Here is a 20,708-nt window from a genome sequence, read left to right as displayed (position 1 = left end):
AGAAATTCGGTGAAATATGTTTTTTTCTGAAAAATAGGATTAATGTAGACATCTATTATTAAACATTTTTTCGAAGAAGTGGGAGGACGTCAGAACAACAGTCTTAGAATGGCATACAAACCAGGTTGAGGTTAATAGGCTTAGGGATACCTACAATTACAATGCTATTAATTACTTTTGAAAAATCTTGAAGAAGAGAAAAAAAGCAATCGACATTGGACAGATTCTTTACCCCCCACAAACAGAAAAAACATGACTAATAAAAATGCAAGACTGCATATACCGTATATTTTGGCTATTAAGACGACCTCCGACTTTTACACTCAAAATATAGAAATCGTACTTACTCAACCTTTATTGTCCGGTACTTGTAAATTATTTGTAAAACAAACGTTTTCGGCCTCAGTCGAGGTCTGCTTCAGGTTAAATTATTGGATTTCATTCTTCGAATGCACGTTTAGTTTTAAATATAATCGAATTTCTTGCGCGTGTTACGTATCGTCATCGTTTTTGTTGTTCTTCGCATACGTAACGCCAAGCATAAGAAAGCGTGTTTCCGTCTTTGTTGTTTATACATCTCCCTGTCCTGCCTGCTTTGTAGATTTCTAGGGCTTCAAGTGCTCTGATGTGATCCGTATGAAAAGCTCTATTTATTAATCTGGCTTTTGATAGCTCCGCGTGAATATCCGGGTCGGTTGCGTAGGTGGATAGTGCAGTGGTGTAACGAGCATGTTCTATGTCATATTTGTGCTCTTTAACTCTCTGTTGGATTGAACGTTTCGTGGAGCCGATGTACACCCTTTCTTGTTTAAACCTATCATCTCTCACCGGAATACTATATACCCCCGGAGCTCTCATATCGTTCTGTTTGTCTTTTGCATTACGTAGTAATTGGTATACATTGGGGGTTCTTCGATACGCTATCCTGGTGTTCGTTTTAGTTGCAATTTCTTTATATAACGCTTGAAACCGTTTGCTGTATTCTACTATGTTGCGTCTTCTGTTTGGCTCTTGATTATCATTTTTAGTAACAGGTGCCTCCTGCGTTTCACGTGCTCGTAAATAGGCATTTGCCATTCTTTGTACTAGTTCTTTTCTGTATCCATGTGCAACTGCAACGCGTTCTATATTTTGTAGCTCAATTATCGTGTCACTCCACTTAGAAGGGTGCGTAAATGCTCTTCTGATCAACGCCCGGAATGCTGCGATTTTATAAGTGTACGGGTCCGCTGAGTTTGCCGGTATAAACCATGGGATGTAGCTGGGTTTATAATATATACCCGTATCAATGCTTTCACCGTTGAGCATGATGTTGATGTCCAAAAAGTGTGCGTTGGTGGAAGTCATTTGATCTAGTTTCAGGGTCAGCCCGTATGGATTGTTGTTTATGTGGCTCAAAAACTCATTTATGTTTGGTTTCGTTTTCCACAAGATAAATACATCGTCCACATATCTCTTATAAATAATTATATTAGAACTATACTTTGGTATGACTGTTTCTTCCAACTTACGTAATACCAACTCACATAAGTCGCTAGACTTATACTGAAACTAGATCAAATGACTTCCACCAACGCACACTTTTTGGACATCAACATCATGCTCAACGGTGAAAGCATTGATACGGGTATATATTATAAACCCAGCTACATCCCATGGTTTATACCGGCAAACTCAGCGGACCCGTACACTTATAAAATCGCAGCATTCCGGGCGTTGATCAGAAGAGCATTTACGCACCCTTCTAAGTGGAGTGACACGATAATTGAGCTACAAAATATAGAACGCGTTGCAGTTGCACATGGATACAGAAAAGAACTAGTACAAAGAATGGCAAATGCCTATTTACGAGCACGTGAAACGCAGGAGGCACCTGTTACTAAAAATGATAATCAAGAGCCAAACAGAAGACGCAACATAGTAGAATACAGCAAACGGTTTCAAGCGTTATATAAAGAAATTGCAACTAAAACGAACACCAGGATAGCGTATCGAAGAACCCCCAATGTATACCAATTACTACGTAATGCAAAAGACAAACAGAACGATATGAGAGCTCCGGGGGTATATAGTATTCCGGTGAGAGATGATAGGTTTAAACAAGAAAGGGTGTACATCGGCTCCACGAAACGTTCAATCCAACAGAGAGTTAAAGAGCACAAATATGACATAGAACATGCTCGTTACACCACTGCACTATCCACCTACGCAACCGACCCGGATATTCACGCGGAGCTATCAAAAGCCAGATTAATAAATAGAGCTTTTCATACGGATCACATCAGAGCACTTGAAGCCCTAGAAATCTACAAAGCAGGCAGGACAGGGAGATGTATAAACAACAAAGACGGAAACACGCTTTCTTATGCTTGGCGTTACGTATGCGAAGAACAACAAAAACGATGACGATACGTAACACGCGCAAGAAATTCGATTATATTTAAAACTAAACGTGCATTCGAAGAATGAAATCCAATAATTTAACCTGAAGCAGACCTCGACTGAGGCCGAAAACGTTTGTTTTACAAATAATTTACAAGTACCGGACAATAAAGGTTGAGTAAGTACGATTTTTATAAGAATACCGGTATTCGGATTAGAAGATTTTCAAAATATAGAGTTTGGGATATACTCACCATATAAGACTACCCCCTCTTCCAACACACACCAAATAAAAATTTTAAAAAAATTATCATTCATTGGCATACTCTTTAATGTTTTTTCATTTGCTTTCCAGTCTTGAACCATCTTTTCTGTTACTCCACATTGTCTTTCAGCAGCGTAGTTATTATGTTCCATGGCAAAGCTTACAACTTTAAGTTTGAAACTGGCTTCATATTTCATTCTTCTTGCTGGTGGAGCCATGATGGGGTTTTGACCGTTGAACATTTTTATACTGGCCCGCCCTTATATCCTATTACCGTATCTCTTTCTCTGCCTCTCAGATCTCGCACATGCGCTGCTTCACTGCAGTCCTCAGGAGCGCGATCTGAGAGGCAGAGAAAGAGGTACGATAATAGGATACATACAAGGGTGGGCCAGATGGGTGAAAGATGTGTGTTTTTCTGGGCACAGCACCGCTCTATCTCTATCCATACCCTGGGCATCTCAGCCAACTGCAGCACCCACCCTATAAGATGACTCCCGACTTTTGAGAAGATTTTCCTGGATTAAAAAGTCGTCTTATACGCCAGAATACACAGTATATGTATTTTTACTATTATATATAAACGTAGTAAAAAAGTATATATTGTTTATTTTTTGAGTCTCCAGAACGAATTAATCAAATTCCCTTAAAAACCTATGGTAAATCGATAATCAGTTAATGAACAAAGTCTTGGAACGGATTATGTTCGTTAACCAATCACCCACTATATATAACTACACTTAGACAGACAGTTTTTATTCTTACAGAAAATATCAAATCAGCAAGTTTTCAAGCAAAAGACTTTTCTTAGCATTCGATCCAAATGGAGAAACATTAACCAAGTTTAAAAACGTTTTTTTTCACAATACTATTTAATAGGGTAGTTTTGTGTTTTATTGAAATATTTATTATAATATTCTACATGTAGATAGACATAATAATATACTATTGACAGATTTGTACTCTTGATTAATTTATCCAATTATGCTGCTTACCCATCATTTATATAAATGGTGAATAAAACAAGTTACAACAAGCAATTATTTATTGTGACATTGTCACAATGACGAACTGCAATTTTTAATTTATTTAATTTAAAATATATGCTCTCCACCTCAAATCAGTACTGTAGTGTCTCATCCCTGTATAGTACATCATAATTTTCTGTTAGCAATGGAGTCATTCTGGTCATCTAGTTCTTTTCAGCAGAAAATGTCTGAATTGAAATGTGACTTCCAGTTTGCATTGAAAATTTGTATATAGTTAATCAGGACCTCCTGCCCTTAAGGTTTCCATATCTGGTCTTGGCTTTCATCTGTTTAACTCCATTCTCAAGATTAACAAAAGACAGACATACAGACGGACAACAGTAAGAATTTATAGGTCTACAATTTTTTCAAATTGCAGCCAATAAACGTCCTACAGAATCAGTGATGATATACATGGTAAGTAAAAATTTTCAATAATATGTTGGATATTACATTTTGGGAGGTGGAATATGTTTTTACAATTGTATTAGGTTCACTCATTTACAATATTTATTATAAGAATGATCCTAATTCTGATTATATAATTTAAAACAGAAAAATAATGTTTTCTTGCTTTCAAGATCTACCAAAATATAGTTAGTTAGGTGATCAAACTGGCAGTGACTTTTAAAGATTCTAAATAAATCTTCTCTATGATGTATTTCTGATTATTGCAATTCAAAATTTGTATAATGTCATATTGTTGCTTCCTCTAAAAAATTAATCTGACCTTATTCTTTGCCAACTACTACAATTATTCCTTGTCTACTTGCTAACTTCTTTCTAAGCTTTTGTAGCATTTTTTTTTTATGATACATCAATAACTTAAATTTTTTTTTATGGTTAAAAAATATATTAAATTATGTACAAATTAAAAACCAAACAGGTATCAATGATAATATCAATGCCAAATATAATAAAGAAGCATCAGGAAAAACTCATTTTTATTAAAACAATTTCAAATGAATAATCTTTTATCATAAGATATGAATTCAGATCAATGTTACTGAATGGCAAATCAATTCAGATCTAACAAATAAAACTATCTTATTAAAATATAAATAGAGATGTTATATGAAATTCTGTATTAAAACATATATAGCTGATTTACATGAGATTAATATGTATATATATACATATTAATCTCATTATATATATAAATATAATTGATATTGAATTAGATTTAAAATTTGCAGTTAAATATGTTTACTATTGACATATTCAAAAAAGACTACAATAACAAGCTACATTCATTATAGGTTTTTGAAATATTAAAATGCTATTTGTAAGGTATTAATTTCACTGCCAATATGGAAGTTTGTCTAAGTGAATTCCAATATATTGAATTTTTAAACTAATTACAACTGTCATTATAAATTATATTAAGATAACTACAGTATTTCAAAACAAAGAATAAAGTCTTAATTTTTGCAGTCTGTAGGAATTATTTTTAATTTAGTTTTTAAATTTTATCTTAATCTATTTAGTTAACAAAAAATAATTTGAACAAGTGAACTATTAAAAAAATTGATATAAATATGTTTTATTGAACTGAGCTATAACTGAAAATACTATATATTTATGAATTGCAAATGATATATCAATCACTAAGTAAAATGCAATAAAGATCAATTCAGATATTATTTTATTGCATTTCTGAACTAATAGAAAATAATATGAAATAATCCTTAAAATGTTCTCTAGTCCATTTACTTTTTACTACTTTAATACATAATTATATTCACCTCTGTTTTGCTCCTTTCGAAGTATTTTTCAACTACTCCACTTATTTTTTCATCACTATTGTTGACAACCTGGATAAAGTGGACTTAGATCAATAACTCAAAATAAAAAGTATTTAAAGTAAAAATAGTTTATTCTGTAGAAAAATGCAAAGTATCTGAAATTGCTAACAACTTTCCAGAGTCTTACATTCTGTAATTAATTATTATACTCAAAAAACTTTTTGTAAGATACAAAAATTAGTCATTTGGCATTTTACTAATATATCAAGTTTCATTATGTTTGTTTACATATAAAAATTATTCTATTCCTAAACTATAAAATAAATATAGCCTTTTCAGTATAACAAATTACTATTTCGAGAAATTCATGCAATTTCAATCTATAAAACTGAATAAAATGATCAATTTCTATCAATCTCACATAAACAATCGATTTCTCACAATTGTAGAGAAACGATCGATTTCTATCAATCTCACATACACAATCGATTTTAATAGTTGTAGAGAAATGATCAATTTCTATCAAATAAAATTTTAAAGATAATAGCAAATTGTTAACAAGAAATATTTGTAAAGTTTGAGATTGCAAATTCTAAAAATCTAAAGGAATATGTAATTAAATAGTTTTTTTTATATATTATAAATGATCTCTTAGTCTTTTCAAAATTTGCTCTGTATTTTCAAAAGCTTTTTAGAAATTACTAACATTTAAAAAATATTGAAAATTATAAGAAATACTTGATTTAAACATTCATTCATTTAAGATTTTCCTATCTTACAAAATATAGAACAACAAAATACATAAATGTATTCTTCAAAAGACCATAAAAAAATTTTTTCATAAAAATTAGTTTATTAAGTTATACTGAATACACTAATAAGGCACATAATTCATTAATAAGTAAAAATTTTTTCATTGCAATCACATAATGCCAATATCAAATAATTGCCTCAAATCCAAAATGATCCCAACCAGTAAGAAAAAAAAACTGAAAAAACACACACATATATACATACATACATTATAAATACATATTGAACTGAAAAGATTGTATTGATTAAAACATGCCTTCTGTGGAACTTAGTACTCAGAGAAAGTACAGCATAAGGAATTCTTTAAATAGACAAAACTATCATATTGTGCAGGGCAAAACTAGTTAAAACAAGTAAAACGGCAAAAATGTATTTGGCACAAGACTATCTCGGAGATGGAATCACTTCGATGCTCAAGACAGGTCTCGTTCTCATTCTTCTATCTTCTTTGATATTGCTGCTTTTGGGTGCAATAGTTCAAACTTCACCAGCTATGACCACGAGATTGTCCACAATGCATCTTCGATGAAATTAACCTATCTAATTTCAAAATTTCTCTCCATTGTGTGTTGGCCCAGGTTGAATTTTTGTCGATGCATAATGAAAAGTTCCCATTTAAAAAAAAAAAACAATTGTGGCTATTGTATCGTCCGAAATTATTTTTTTATTTTGCACAAATAATATACAGTTTAACCCGATTATAATGTCATCGAATGTAACAACAACCTTAATATAACGTCAAATTTTTATCAGTCCTATGATTTTACTATACTAGATAATGTTAAAAAAACCCACTTGTAATGACATAAAACCGTTTTAACGTCATATTTGAAGTACTCCCAAATTTACAAAATTAAATTACAAATTTTATTTAACATAGAAGAAACTGTGTGTTCAATCCTAAGGTCAGAGTTCACTTCTTAGAATGACTGTGGGTGGTACTCTCCCCTACCTGACTTCGGTGGGGTGAGGTGGCTGTTTTGTCTGTTTGTAGAAGATTCTATTTTTTTGAAGACCTGCAAAGAACTGCGCGTATTTCCAATGTCCATTTATCGCATTCGACTACCCCAGGAAAATGAATCGTTGATTTCCAAGATCAGATGGATGTGCATGAACAGAGCACTTAGAATCACCAGGAAACTCATGTATTCCAGGTTAACCCACCTGATACGTACGGAGAATTCCATGTTCCAACTGAGGGTTGCCATTTTGTATTTTATTTTGACTCAATTCTCGGTCCCCTGCCTACCTATGAGTCTGGATTTTTTATGTGCAAATGATTTGGGCACCTAATACTCTGTGCCAAATATCAACTCTCGACATGTATTCCTTCATACCTCTATGCTGGTAAGAGAATCAGGCAGTACGATTTTATAAACAAGACATAGTCTTGTCAATTACAATCAAAGGTTACAATAGATGAATTTCAAAAATTATTTATGATTATAACAAATGCAAGATGCTAACAGATTTCTAGAATTTTTTTATTTGTATAATTTTTTTTATTTTATACTAGTATGGATCATCATACCGGTAATATTTTATTTTACTTTAAAAGGGTTAAAATAAATAGTTTTAAAATGATAATATGAATGAATAAATAAATATGGATCCATTTTATATAAAGCTTTTTGCAACTTGTTTTTCATTTCTTTTTAATGTTAATAATGCTTGTTTGTCATTTTAAATAGAAAATAATACTATCTTTAAAATGATAAAGCAATTGCACATCCTAAAAAAACTACACTTTTTACTTCATTCAAACAATGAACTGGACTATTTCAATAGTCGTTATTTTTCAACTGAAATTTATCCAAAATTTTAACTGTAAAAAATGCATTTAACTTTAAGATCTAATAAATGATGCATTTATATTTTTAGGAAGAAAACTTATTATTCTTTTGTATTGGTAATATGTTTACAACATTCTGTACCACATGTGAGGCTCTGGACAGGTCCAAACCCTCACTAAAATTCACGTTAAAATAATTGTTTTAGATAAAAAAGCATATAGTAGTTAGAAATAGATTTTTATTTTATGAAAGCGCGACACTAACTTTTAAACAATAAAAGAATGTAAGTCCGTTGACCATTTCCGGTTGGAGATCGAATTAAACTTTGATTTTGACCTCTCCCGCACCCCCGAAAAGTTTCAAATTGTCATCACATGACGAGGAGAGACCAATTGGAAAGGGGAATCTGAGAGAAAACGGATAAAAACCCGGAAATTCAAGGATGCAATGGCTTCTTCTCCCGAAAGTTCCAAGTGACGGATCTGTTGTTGTGTGTGTGTCTCGCACCCATCTTTGTCTCCATCTTCCGACCTCAGATCGACATCTTTCCATCAATGGAAGTCGACCGCATCGTCCCGGAGTCGTCGAGACGTGATGGAATGGTTCATTCGCGAACAAGGGACACTAAATCAAAATGGGACAATCTTGGAAAGGAGAGGAAGACCCAGAGGCTGTAGCTGCCGAAGAACTTCCAAGATCGCAAACATCTTGTAAGCTTCTTTCGTGTTTAATAAATGGTTATGTTGTTTGTAAACGAAGCATCTATCTCTGACTCAACTGCTTCCACATGTCGTTGATTGTTACCGCTTGGCAATCCAAACAGCAAGGGAGGCAATGACAATATATATCACATATTATCGTTCATCGAGTTTTTTTATTTCTCCCACCCTCGGCCCCCACACACAGATGACACATTTGTGTCTTTCATATTAACCTCTGTGCTCATCATCACAGTAAAATTTGCTATTACTTAACTCATGCATTTTTACATTAGGAGTTTGGCTTTGGTTTATGGCCACAAATAAAGCAGCTCTACCATTGTATAGTATTCAAAATTGTTCAAAGTATTCAAAAAAAAATACCATTGTATTGTGTTCAAAATATACTTATTTTGAACACAAGCACTTCTTTCGATGATACAAATTATAAACAAACTGAACTGTATCAGATGCATTTATGTTGGTAAAAATAAACAGAATTTATCATTATTTTGTAGTATAATATTACATTTTTACTATCTATGTACCCAACTTTTAATAAAAAAATTATTTAAAAATAAAAATGATACATAAATGAGAATGTAATCTATAAATATAACAAACATCGTAAAGCCCAATGAGTATATATAATAGCATCCAATGATCATCTAAATGATCAGGCTATAATTCGGCTATTATAATAGCCGAATTATAGCCCATCATTTAGACAATTGTTGGATGTTATTATAGATAATGTAATCAATCACCAAGTCTAATTTTCCCACCATAATTTTTGGCTGAAACTTGAAGCCTAATCAGCAAACTTTATTAAAAACTGAAAAATCCAGCAATTCCTTTTTTTATTTTTATTATAAATAACAAAAATATTAGAACAATGATGAGGCAGTTCTTTAACTTAGAATTAACTTTATTCTAATCTAAGACTATACATGCACTTGTTTACATATCCATAACTTGGTGCACAACTGAAAGCAGGTTTCTTTTTGTTTTGAGTGATCTTGCATGGATGTAGCTAGTTCATACACAGTTTGCAATATTGATACTTGGTTTAGTTTAGTATTCCCTAACAATCCCTCCTCTCGAACAGACTTTATCTTTACTTAGTGATCTCTTTGCTAGTTATGCATTTACGGTGGATCAAAAATGTTACTTTTAGTATCCATGTATTCTATTCATATTGTTCTGTCGGTGATGTTTTCCTTAACTTTGTAGACCCACTTACATTTGATAGTTGTTGCCCCTTCTGGCAGTTCTGTTAAGTTTCTCTCACTTGCTCTTACCAGTTCATTATTCTGCTTGTTTTCACTTTTGTTTGTTTCATTTTCATCTGTAACACTAGTTTGGCTTTACTGGCTCTGGCTTCTTCCGAGTCTCTCTGATAATCCTTCATCTGAGTCTGTGCTTGTTTAAACTGTTTGTCTTTGGCCTGCAGGTCTCTCTCAAACTGCATTTTCAGTGCTTGCATATTAACTTCTAATCTTAATTTTGCATCTTCAATCAACAGTAACTCGCCTTCTAATTTTTCTATCTGTGTTTTTTGTTCCTCTAATTGACTTTCTAATGTTTATTTTGCCCTTTCTAATTCAGATACTTTCAATCTCCAACTCTATTGTGACATCATCTACCTCGGACTACAGTTTATTCCTCGATTTTTCCAATTTGCTGTTAACTATTTGTAATTCGTCCAACTGTCTCTGAAGTGTTTCAATGTCTTTGTCTGTTTCTTTCTGTGTTCTTCTAAAACTGCTGCCAATTTCATTTCTTCTTCCAGTCATTTTTTTCAACTCTTGAATCTGCAAGTTAAATTGAGTGGCCTGTTTTTTTTTCTTTTGTTCTTCTTTGTTTTGTTTCAGAAATAGTGATCTGGTTTGTTTCCCTCTTATGTAGATCTCACAAGTCAAGTTCTTCTTTTCATCCTATATTTAGTCCTTTGACCTTTACGCTGTTGGCCATGTGCCATACGTTACTTTTAAGTGACCTAAACGTTCGTGCCACTCTTTCATTTCATTAACATTTGTTTGAGAGAGTTTAGATTCCTCTCACCTTTCTTTTACATAGTATAGTCCTCTTCCTTTAAATGTTTGCATGTGTATGCTTTTAGTTTTCAGATTCATAATAGTTGCCTGGTTCTTCTGGAATAGTAACTGAATCCATGATCAGTTATCATCCCTACTAACAGGAGAGTGGGTCCTCAGTTTTGGTGCGAGGAGTGTATTCTCTAATTTGGCTTGAAATCCTCCCTTTGTTTTAATTATTACATCACCACTTCCTTTGATTTCCATTGTAGGTGAGTCGGCCAAGTTTAATTCACTTACATGGGATGCTTCAACGTTAGAAAATCTTGCTTTATCATTGCACATGTGTGATGGAGCACCTGAGTCTATACACCATTTATGATTTTCTCTCCCTTCATTTGCTGTAATATTACCATTATAAAACTACTGTTTTCATGTTGTTAGGCTTGTAGTTATAGCTCTATATGGTTTCGCTTGTTTCTGTCCCAGCATTCTCTCACCTTATGGCCCATTTTGCCACAGTCATGGCATTTGAATTTGAATGGCCCTTTATTTTCTGATTGTTTTGTCCATTGTTTGCTTATATACAGTGCATCTGAATTCTTCGAGTCATCGGTATCGTCATTTCGTTTTTACGTCTCATACTCTTCTATTAGCTTTATTTTGAAAGAAGCTTCTCTTGCGTTTTGATAGCAATTTGAAATTGTTCAAACGAGTATGGTATACTGTATAGCAGTAGTACTGTTAATAGTTCTTTGTTTATGGAGATTTCCATTTCTTTTAACTTATCTACTATATTGAAAAGTCTCTTACGTGATCTGCCATGTTGTCTCCTTCCCTCCCTCATTTTCTTGAAAATTAATTTCTTTAGTAGATTAGCCTTTCTCGCAGGACCTTTCAATTCAAAAATTTCATGTAGCTTATTCCATATTTTATGTGCAGTTTCACATCCTTTTGTCTGTTTTAATTCTGCTGGGCTTATGGCGAGGATTATATCACACATTGCTTTCAAGTCTACTGTGTCCCATTGTTCTGCCACCATCATTGTACTTTCATCTCCAAGTATAATTTCTGGTTTCTTTCTTTTTCTGCTGATGTATTCCCAGGAATCATTTTTGTTCATCTGTATCTTCCATGTATTGAAGTTTTCTTTACACAGTGGGTTCTATTCATATAGCTAGTTGACTTGCCATTTTTCTTTTGTAGGCTTTGTAATTCTATTTCCTTTTAATTCTTGTAATTCTAGTCTTTGATACTTAATTTTTCATTCCTGGGTCCATATTATTGTCATAACTGTTGTTAGAACAATGATGAGGCAGTCCTTTAACTTAGAATTAACTTTATTCTAATATAAGACTATACATGCACTTGTTCACATAGCCATAACATGGTGTGCAACTGAAAACAGATCTCATCTTGTTTCGAGTGGTCTTACACAGGTATTGCCAGTTCATACACAGTTTGCAATATCGACACTTGCTTTAGTTTAGTATTCCCTAACAAAAAATACATCCAATTTAGTGAGACACAGTTCGTACATGATGGATAAAATTTAAAGTATAGATTGGATGGAAAGTAAAGATGGATGAAATAAGCTGTAATGTACCACAGGTGGACACACAAAAACAAAAGGACATTATAATCAAACTCATTATAAAGATAATCTTTGTACTCTAAAACCAATTTTAAATGAACAACATCTGACAGTAATTGTTCAGCCACAGAATCCATTGGTGTTTCACTTCACTAGCTTTAAAATACAAGTAATTGTTGATATTTCATTCTATTTTTTTTTTAATTTTTATCTATTAATGAAACAGTACACACTCAAAGTGGAAGGGACAGATAAACATTTAAATGAAAAAACTTCGTTACAAAAACTAACATTAGTTTAACGATCTCATATATATCACAATACAGTTAGACTTAAATATATATTTTATTATTTTCTAGATCTAAATAAAGCACTGACATGATGTGAAAAAAAGTCTGTTTTACAAGTTTATCTACTATGATTCATTGCTTCTAACTCAACAATATTTTTGATGCAATTTTTGATGAGTGATGCAGTGTCAAATGCATCTTTTTTTATGAATGATGTAGTTTCTGGAAATCCCGTTAAAAACATGCAAGCTTTTCTAGCTTCCATAGATATAGGAAAGTAGTGTGTCATTGACAAGATTTATTTCATCCTCATCTAATCTGCTTGGTTTTTTACTTCAGCAACACTTAAAACACCATAAAAGTGAGCAAAATTTTATTTCAGTAATGAGGACATCTTCAGATGTGTCTGTAGATCATTGTTGTGTATCTAAATGGCCAACAACACTCCCTGAATGATAGATAACACTTCTGCAATTTCCCTGGTGATGTAATGTGATTTTCTCAGATTAATACTTGGTGAGTGCATCATTATTAATTAACAACAACTTTCAGATTATGGAGCATCTGCTGAACAAAACTTCTACCGACATCCCATGATCCATTTGCTTACAAGATAGCAGTGTTCAGAATACTTATAAAAAGGACTTATACTCATTGTTGTGATCCACATTCTGGGTACAAAGAGTTCCAATGTATTAAGTGCATTGCCACTGCCATAGGCTACTCAACAAATCTCATCAAAAGCTCATCCAGCATTATTTTATCCAAGTCAATTCTAGTGAGAGCAATGACCTGCCATAAAAGGCTGTTACTTTTAACAGGGTTCTCTACAGTACCTATGGAGAAATATCCAACTAGCCAACATTAATATTGCATTTAACATTAGACTAATGGATTTTTCCTTGCTGAGGAATAATACAGATGTGAACAATCTTCACTTCCTGGAGTTTACACGATTCCCATTCTTTATAACAGGATAAATTGGCACTATGAGTACATTGGAGCTACCCACAAACCACTGAATAATTTGACTAAAGGAACATCACTATACTGTTGAAAATGTTTATGCAAAACAAGCCCTTGTGGCCTTTGCTTATGACAATGACATCCGTGTGGACTTGATTAATGCACATCTCTTACATAGCACATCTGTTCCTGCACAAGTGAAGTATTTTCAAAACTTTGAAATTTATAAAGCAACTAAAAAAGGTTTCACTGTTAATTTTAACTGTTAATTGCAGTACATATGTACTGTACTTTATTTAACCCTTGTTATATGTATTTTATTTTGTTTTCATTTTAAATTTCTCCAACTTTCTTTTACACATACAACCATCAGCAAGTAACTTTCAGTACTGGAAGTTTAAACAGTACTGAAAAGTAAAGGTTAAATGAGTGAGTACGAAATGTGTAACTTTTTTTTATGGCTCCATTAAACTTGTTATTAGATGTAAATGTGTTTATAAAAATGTATATGATTGATTGTTAAATCCATAGTTCATCTCTCTAGACCACCTACTTTCCAAATTATCACTCACACAACAGAAGGTTCACTTGTTTACACAAATACTGTTTTTCAGGAAAAATGACATATTATAACTTGTACAGCCTAAGTACTTGCATGCATAGCAAAATTACCACAGAACTATCACATCCTGTCACCCTGTTTTCCCTAAAATAGTTAATATTGTCTAAGTGCAATCTCTCATCATGCCATCTAAACCATAGACTGAGGTTTAATAAAGTCCATGTAATAAAAAGTTTTTTCCCTATACCCAGTCTCCTCTAATTCACTTTCTCAAGCCAAAAACTTAAGCCAGCATGCATATATACCTGTTTACATGTATCAACCCACACAGCATTCGTCTTCAAAGCACATACATCATGGTTTTACTTGTCTCATTATGCCACATCAACCTCTGCTATGTTGTTTTGGTGATATGTTTTGAAACTAAATTTTTTTTCCCTCAAGGATCACTTACATATATCTTGGATAATATTATTACAAAGTTAGTTCCAATTACATCCAGTAGATATCTCTATTTGTCTCTAAATAAGAATACTTTAATTATAATCTCTCCATATATATAAATTGACATTTAAAATAAGAAAATATTATAATAACAAAACAAAAAGTATTTCAGATTTATTATTCAGGACTATTATTTATTTAAAAAACTCGGGTAAGTTGAAAACAATATTGATAAAAAGAAAACTAAGTTACCTTTAAAGATACATGAATCTCAGACGTCTTTCATAATCAATGACAATAACATAACAAGAAACAAAATAAACTCTTAGGAATAAAATATGTGATATCTGATATTTCATTCTCAATTACTTCAATCTGTATTGACAAAAAAAAATCAAATTCTTTAAGCAGATAAATTCATAAAAAGTAAAATATTTGCTGTAAATTGATTTATTGCCATAATATAAATTAAAGTTATAGTACAATACTGAATATAGAAATTTATTGTATATCTCATAAATTTATTCATAAAGTTAAAAAAAATCCAAGAATAATTTTTATATTTAGTAATTAAACAATAAATCCAACACATTTAACATTACATTAAAAAAAAACAACAAAATTAAGTGTTAAAATGAATTCTGAATACTTTATTTCCAATATTATGATTATTCAAAAATCTTCATAGACTTAATCCAAACTATTTAAGTATCTCAACCAGTTAAAACCAACAAGATTCTTCAGAACTAATTTACAAATGTATTCAATTACAATAAAAATTAGCTGAATAAAATAATATTAGAGATTAATTCTATACAAACAAAATCATCTGAGATGTAAAAAAAACTGTAAATTTTTTCTTATGAGTTTTTCTTTGGTAAAGATAAGCTTGGGGCTTGGAAGTGATTTGTAAAAACAATAATACAGATAAAAATCTTGTGAGTACTGCTTCCAAGCACCAAACTTATCCTTAGCAAAGAAAAACAGCTAAGAAACAATTTGACTGTTGTCTAAATTGTCATAAGTTTTTATTTCATGTAATATTTCTACCTTTCAGGTGATTTCATTTGGATATCAATTGTTTTTAGTTAATAATTATATTATTACATCAAGCCATAAGACAATGATGTATATTACAATATGGTTCACACAACTTTTACAAAAATTGCTATAAAAAGTTTTAATTTGCACAAATTTGAGTTTTTGTTATTCTGGATAGCATTTTGAATGAAAATCATTTGTTTCAATGTAATTTTACCCTTAAAAGCATAAAATTAAGCTCTACAGGAAACTCCCACAAACTGTGACATATCAATCCAGAAGTTTTGCCAGTGTGAGATCAGCCGGGGTTAAGTAGTACTCATGTAACACTTAATCGGCACTATTCCGTGAGAATAATCTCAAAGATTTCAGATCATTGGATCTGATCCTTGTCAAGATTTTGACCGGAAGGGCTGTAATATTTAGGTAAAAGGGGGATTCAAGACTGTGAGGTCCTTATCCCAAACGTCAGGATTCCGTGACACCAGTTTATCAGTTGTTTTACACGCGGAGAAACACGCGTGGGGAGATCTGATTCAGATTCAAATTAAGAGACACTTCTTTTATAAAACAACAAGAATAAATTTAATAAGTAAATAAAACTATTACAAGATATAAATGATTAGGAGATATAAATATGACTTTAAGATACACGTCGAGATAAATACGAACTATATTATAACCTATACGAGAGATTGAGAGAGAGAGAGCTTACAAATTTATACTAAACATACAACCTGTTCAGTTGTTCTCATCTTCGTATGTATTTGATGTATTTGCCGCACGTCTTGAGTACTCTGTATTCTCTTCTCTTCTGGAGAGATCACTTAAAATGAGAATGTCTATATCTATCGAAGTAATTCCTTGTATGTCATATGGCTCATAGGCGTTGGCCTTTAAGAGCAAATATGTATGGAGTCCTGACTCTTCTATGTCTGTTGATGAACTCCCCGAATTCTGATAAATTTCCTCTATATGTCACGATTGGCGACCAATCATCATGCAAAGATTTCTCCGTGAGAACGGATGGAAAGGGGAGTATGTGAGGGGTAAACATTTCCCATCAAAGCGAGAGTTTTCGCAGATAAGGGAAAAACAGAGGATGTACTAACTTCTGTGAAAGGAAGTAGCATCTGTTATCTATTTTTCCCACGTTAGAACATTATTTTTCTCACAAAAATGAAATAATATTCTATGACAAAATTTTACATTATTAATAAAATTACTATTTTAGACCCAGGAGCCTTTCAGGTCTCACACTACTCCCTTATCTTCAAAAATCACACTACATTTAAAGAAGGCTTGATTTTTCACAGCAATACATAAGTTCGAATTACTCTCTCTCTCTCTGAAAAATGGCGTTATACATAATAATAAAATCTTAAAGGTATTTTGTTGTTAAGTTCCATCGAGTCGTCGTCGACTCCTGGTGACTTCATGGACAAGTCTTCTCCATCTTGATCTTTCCCTTGTTGTTTCTCGTAGCTCCTCCAGCTTCATTTCTGTGACTTTTTGTATTTCTTCTATCCATCTTATCCGTTGCCTTCCCCTCTTCCTTCTACCTTCCACTTTTCCCAGCATAATAGTCTTCTCTAGGGAAACTTCTTTACGCATCACATGTCCAAAGTAGGTCAATTTTTGTTTTAAGATTCTTGACTCTAAGGAGAAGCTTGGCTTAATTTTTTCTAAAATTGAGATATTTGTTTTCTTTTCTGTCCATGGAACTCTAAGTAATCTTCTCCATACCCATAATTCGAATGCATCTATCATTTTTCTTTCCTTTTTCCTTAGAGTCCAGCTTTCACAGCCATATAATGTTACAGGGAAAACCATTGCTTCTACAATTCTTTTCTTAGTATGAATGGAAATGTCTTTATCTTTCATTATCTTGGTGAGATTTGCCATGGCTGTTCTGCCAAGATTAATTCTCCTCCTGATTTCTCCTTCACAACTTCCATTCCTTTCTATCTTTGAGCCCAAAAGTATGTAACTTTCTACCACTTCAATTCTTTCACCATCCACAATGAAATCTTTTAACTCTTTAGTTGACATTACTTTAGTTTTCTTTACATTTAGCTTCAAACCAAATTTAGCACTTTCTTCTTTTACCCTTATGATAAGTTTTTCTAAATCTGCTTTGCTTTCTGTCAAAAGGGTGGTATCATCTGCATATCTTATATTATTAATAGTTTCGCCTCCAATCTTGATACCAATAGACTCTTCATTTGTAGTAACCATTCTCATGATATATTCAGTATATAAGTTAAACAGATATGGAGACAAAATGCAGCCTTGTCGCACCCCTTTCTCAATTTTAAAGCATTCAGTTTCTCCGTATAGAGTTCTTACTTACTTAAAGGTATACAATAATTCAAATCAAATTCAATATTGATATACATTGATATAATATAATAAACAATTCATCAAAAGAATAATATTAAAATAAACAAAATAAATGCAGACGTCTTTGTCTTGAAACGACGGCAAAAATTAACATAGGTCGTTATGTGTTCAAACGCACTCTTGCTTTCACTGAATGTTCTAAAAATAACTTGACTGTAGTGGGGAGTGCATTTTAAAATAATTTCCCTTAAGAAATTGTTCTCAAAAGTTATTAAGTTCCTATTGTTCTTTTTCACACATTTGGAACGCATCTGGAACGTGTTTATGTCGAAAGCCTTTACTGAAGCACTTCCATTTGGTGACTTTTTGTATTTCATTCAATAATATCATTGGTCCTTGAAGATCATATGATGTCTTCTGCTTATCATGCAGCACCTTTTAAAAGTTCAAAGTTCACTGTGCAGTTCGAAATGATAAAATGTGTTTTCTTCCTTCACTTGATATACTTTCTTCTCTTCTAATATTTTATTCAATATAACCACAAGAGTTCAGGTGGTTGAGTTCTTTAAGGGTTTTATGACTTTAGGGTCATTAAAATTCGTTTGAGCGAAGTTCATTTTTCATCAAAATAATTTCACTTCAAAAGGCAGTATGTTAACAAATTACATGTCTCTATTAAAGTCTCTCTCTCTCTCTTATTACTATAGTAATTCTTACATCTAGACTATTCCATAAAATATTATTGTTATTCTATCAGGGTTAACTCCCTTATCTTCAAATCGATCATTATCGTGAGGTATATTTTATTTAACCTCAGCTTATTATTTTATTACTGCTATCTTAAATTTAATAGGTTAATTATTTCTTAAGATTATTGAGTTATTCTCGACACTCGGGAGTTGGTAAGACTTAAGGGTCAAGATAATAATACAACCTTACTATTTCTAAATACAGATAACTATTTTCTTTCTATCGATAATTATTTTAATTATATTTAGAATAACATAGGTATATTCAAAATATCATTAACGAACATGTTATGCATTGTTTCTTATTCTACTCGACTTTATATTCTTATGTAAATTCTATGCTAATTTTTTATAACATAATAATGTATATAGGAAGTATTACAATGTACATAACTTAACTCTCTTCCTTTCAGAAATGATTTACTTCCCTTTTTATTTTATCTACTATTTTTGTATCTTTAATCAACATTCAATATATTTCACCCTGCGACTACTTCCTTTTGTCTATTTCCTTTTCCTTTCTAATTTATGAATGGAAATAGTAAATTTTATCTTTTACTCTATCTATATGTGTATTGAATCAAATCCTTGTCGTTCTCTATATAAAATTACTGGATCCTTGTCTTTATTCTGACTAACAACTTGGCATTTCAAAAATAGATCTAAACTTAATCTTTGTATTGTTTAAAAGATGAAGCATTTCTTTGAAGATATTATCCTGCGTATTTTCATTATCTATCTCTTTAACCATATTTAAATCAGAGTAACAGGTATCTTCTTTACTACCGCTATTGTCTATCTTTCTCTCACGAGTATTATTTGTCTTTGGTGGGGAATTTCTTAAAATTTTCTTTCCTTTCTTATTTCCCTTATATGCTCTTCGCTTATGTTTATTTGCATTTTCATTTTCTCTAAACTGTGGTTGTCTAGCAGTTTCAATACCTTTTGATTTTATGGGAATTGATCTCTCCGTATTATTATTATATATTTTCTTTTCTTTACATATGTTTGTCTCAGTTTTTCTATCATTTCTAACATAAGTATTTTCCGAATAGCGTTTCCGCTCGGGATATGCTTGTATGCTTCTTATATAGTTCTCTCTATAATAATCCCCTCTGTGATTCGTATTATAATGGTATCTCTTAGGTTCTCGCTTATAATATGATACGGGTACGGCTGATCAAAAATGAATGCTCTTGCCATCAGGCAAAATTAATCTATATTCTTTATTGTCTATTTTGATATTTTCTCTCTCTAGTATATCTTTACCTACGGTACCATCGCACGGGTATGTGTCTCCTGAATTCACTATTCTACAAGTAGCTCTAACTTTATTTCCTCTTAGCTTAAACTCAGGGGTGGCGTTTCCTATACCCACTACTGTTTTTCTGGATGAATTATCTATCATTACTGGTAGTTTATTGTAAAAAGGCTTTATCCGCTTGATTCTATCTATAATGCGCTTAGATATTAACGAAGTTTCCGCTTCTTCGTCAATGTGAAACTTGGTAGGTATATTGTTAACGTAGACCAACACTATAGGTCTATCATCTTTCTTAACATTTGCTACTGTACCTTCCCATACCTTTGCATCTGTATTATTGCGCAAGTCTCGTGGATACGAACGGAAGTTTTTATCTCTAAACTGATCTCGCTTTTTCATGTCCGCGTTTTTACGGAAGTGAGCTTCTTTTCCGAGATTATCATTATATTTATTTCGCTCTTTTTCTTGTAAAATCTTAAATTGTTCTACCAAGTATTCTATTTTCTCTTGTATTTCTTGTAAATCGCCGTGCTGTATATTCCCTGATACATCTTCCTTTACTACACGAATTATATCACTATGATTGCGTCATTTTGTAAGGGCTTCAATCTCCTCTTCCTTAATCGCTATTTCTAAAGCCTGATCGAACGATTCGGGCTCTCTAGACACGACTCTTTGTCTAATTTTAATATCTA

At 32.2% G+C, this 20,708-nt stretch overlaps 5 protein-coding genes across 5 annotated transcripts; 1 reads left to right on the top strand and 4 right to left on the bottom strand.

Moving 5' to 3' along the window:
• Positions 1–501: 501 nt before the first annotated feature.
• LOC111642490 lies at positions 502–1,347 on the bottom strand. The gene has a single exon (XM_023388844.1). It carries the CDS (start codon positions 1,345–1,347, stop codon positions 502–504), a length of 846 nt encoding a protein of 281 aa, XP_023244612.1.
• A 213-nt stretch (positions 1,348–1,560) lies between these two features.
• Positions 1,561–2,406, top strand: LOC111642489. The gene has a single exon (XM_023388843.1). The coding sequence runs from the start codon at positions 1,561–1,563 to the stop codon at positions 2,404–2,406; it is 846 nt and encodes a 281-aa protein (XP_023244611.1).
• Positions 2,407–10,021: 7,615 nt separating this feature from the next.
• On the bottom strand, positions 10,022–10,520 carry LOC111642486 (myosin heavy chain, embryonic smooth muscle isoform-like). Its single transcript, XM_023388842.1, has 2 exons — positions 10,409–10,520; positions 10,022–10,302 (listed from the first exon to the last, which is right to left on the bottom strand). Exons 1-2 carry the CDS (start codon positions 10,518–10,520, stop codon positions 10,022–10,024), a joined length of 393 nt encoding a protein of 130 aa, XP_023244610.1.
• Positions 10,521–10,901: 381 nt separating this feature from the next.
• LOC111642485 lies at positions 10,902–11,883 on the bottom strand. The gene is made up of 2 exons (XM_023388841.1): positions 11,574–11,883; positions 10,902–11,161 (listed from the first exon to the last, which is right to left on the bottom strand). The coding sequence occupies exons 1-2, from the start codon at positions 11,881–11,883 to the stop codon at positions 10,902–10,904; spliced, it is 570 nt and encodes a 189-aa protein (XP_023244609.1).
• Positions 11,884–15,586: 3,703 nt separating this feature from the next.
• LOC111642484 lies at positions 15,587–20,412 on the bottom strand. Its single transcript, XM_023388840.1, has 3 exons — positions 20,019–20,412; positions 19,389–19,925; positions 15,587–18,005 (listed from the first exon to the last, which is right to left on the bottom strand). The coding sequence occupies exons 1-3, from the start codon at positions 20,410–20,412 to the stop codon at positions 17,056–17,058; spliced, it is 1,881 nt and encodes a 626-aa protein (XP_023244608.1). The 3' UTR covers positions 15,587–17,055.
• Between the last annotated feature and the right edge of the window lie 296 nt (positions 20,413–20,708).

Source organism: Centruroides sculpturatus, unplaced genomic scaffold (genome assembly GCF_000671375.1).
Source record: "Centruroides sculpturatus isolate CEXI.00-Female unplaced genomic scaffold, Cexi_2.0 scaffold1695, whole genome shotgun sequence".
In the NCBI taxonomy this organism is placed as follows: domain Eukaryota; kingdom Metazoa; phylum Arthropoda; class Arachnida; order Scorpiones; family Buthidae; genus Centruroides; species Centruroides sculpturatus.
The sequence above is the reverse complement of the archived record's forward strand: the minus strand, read 5'-3'. Positions and strand labels throughout refer to the sequence as shown.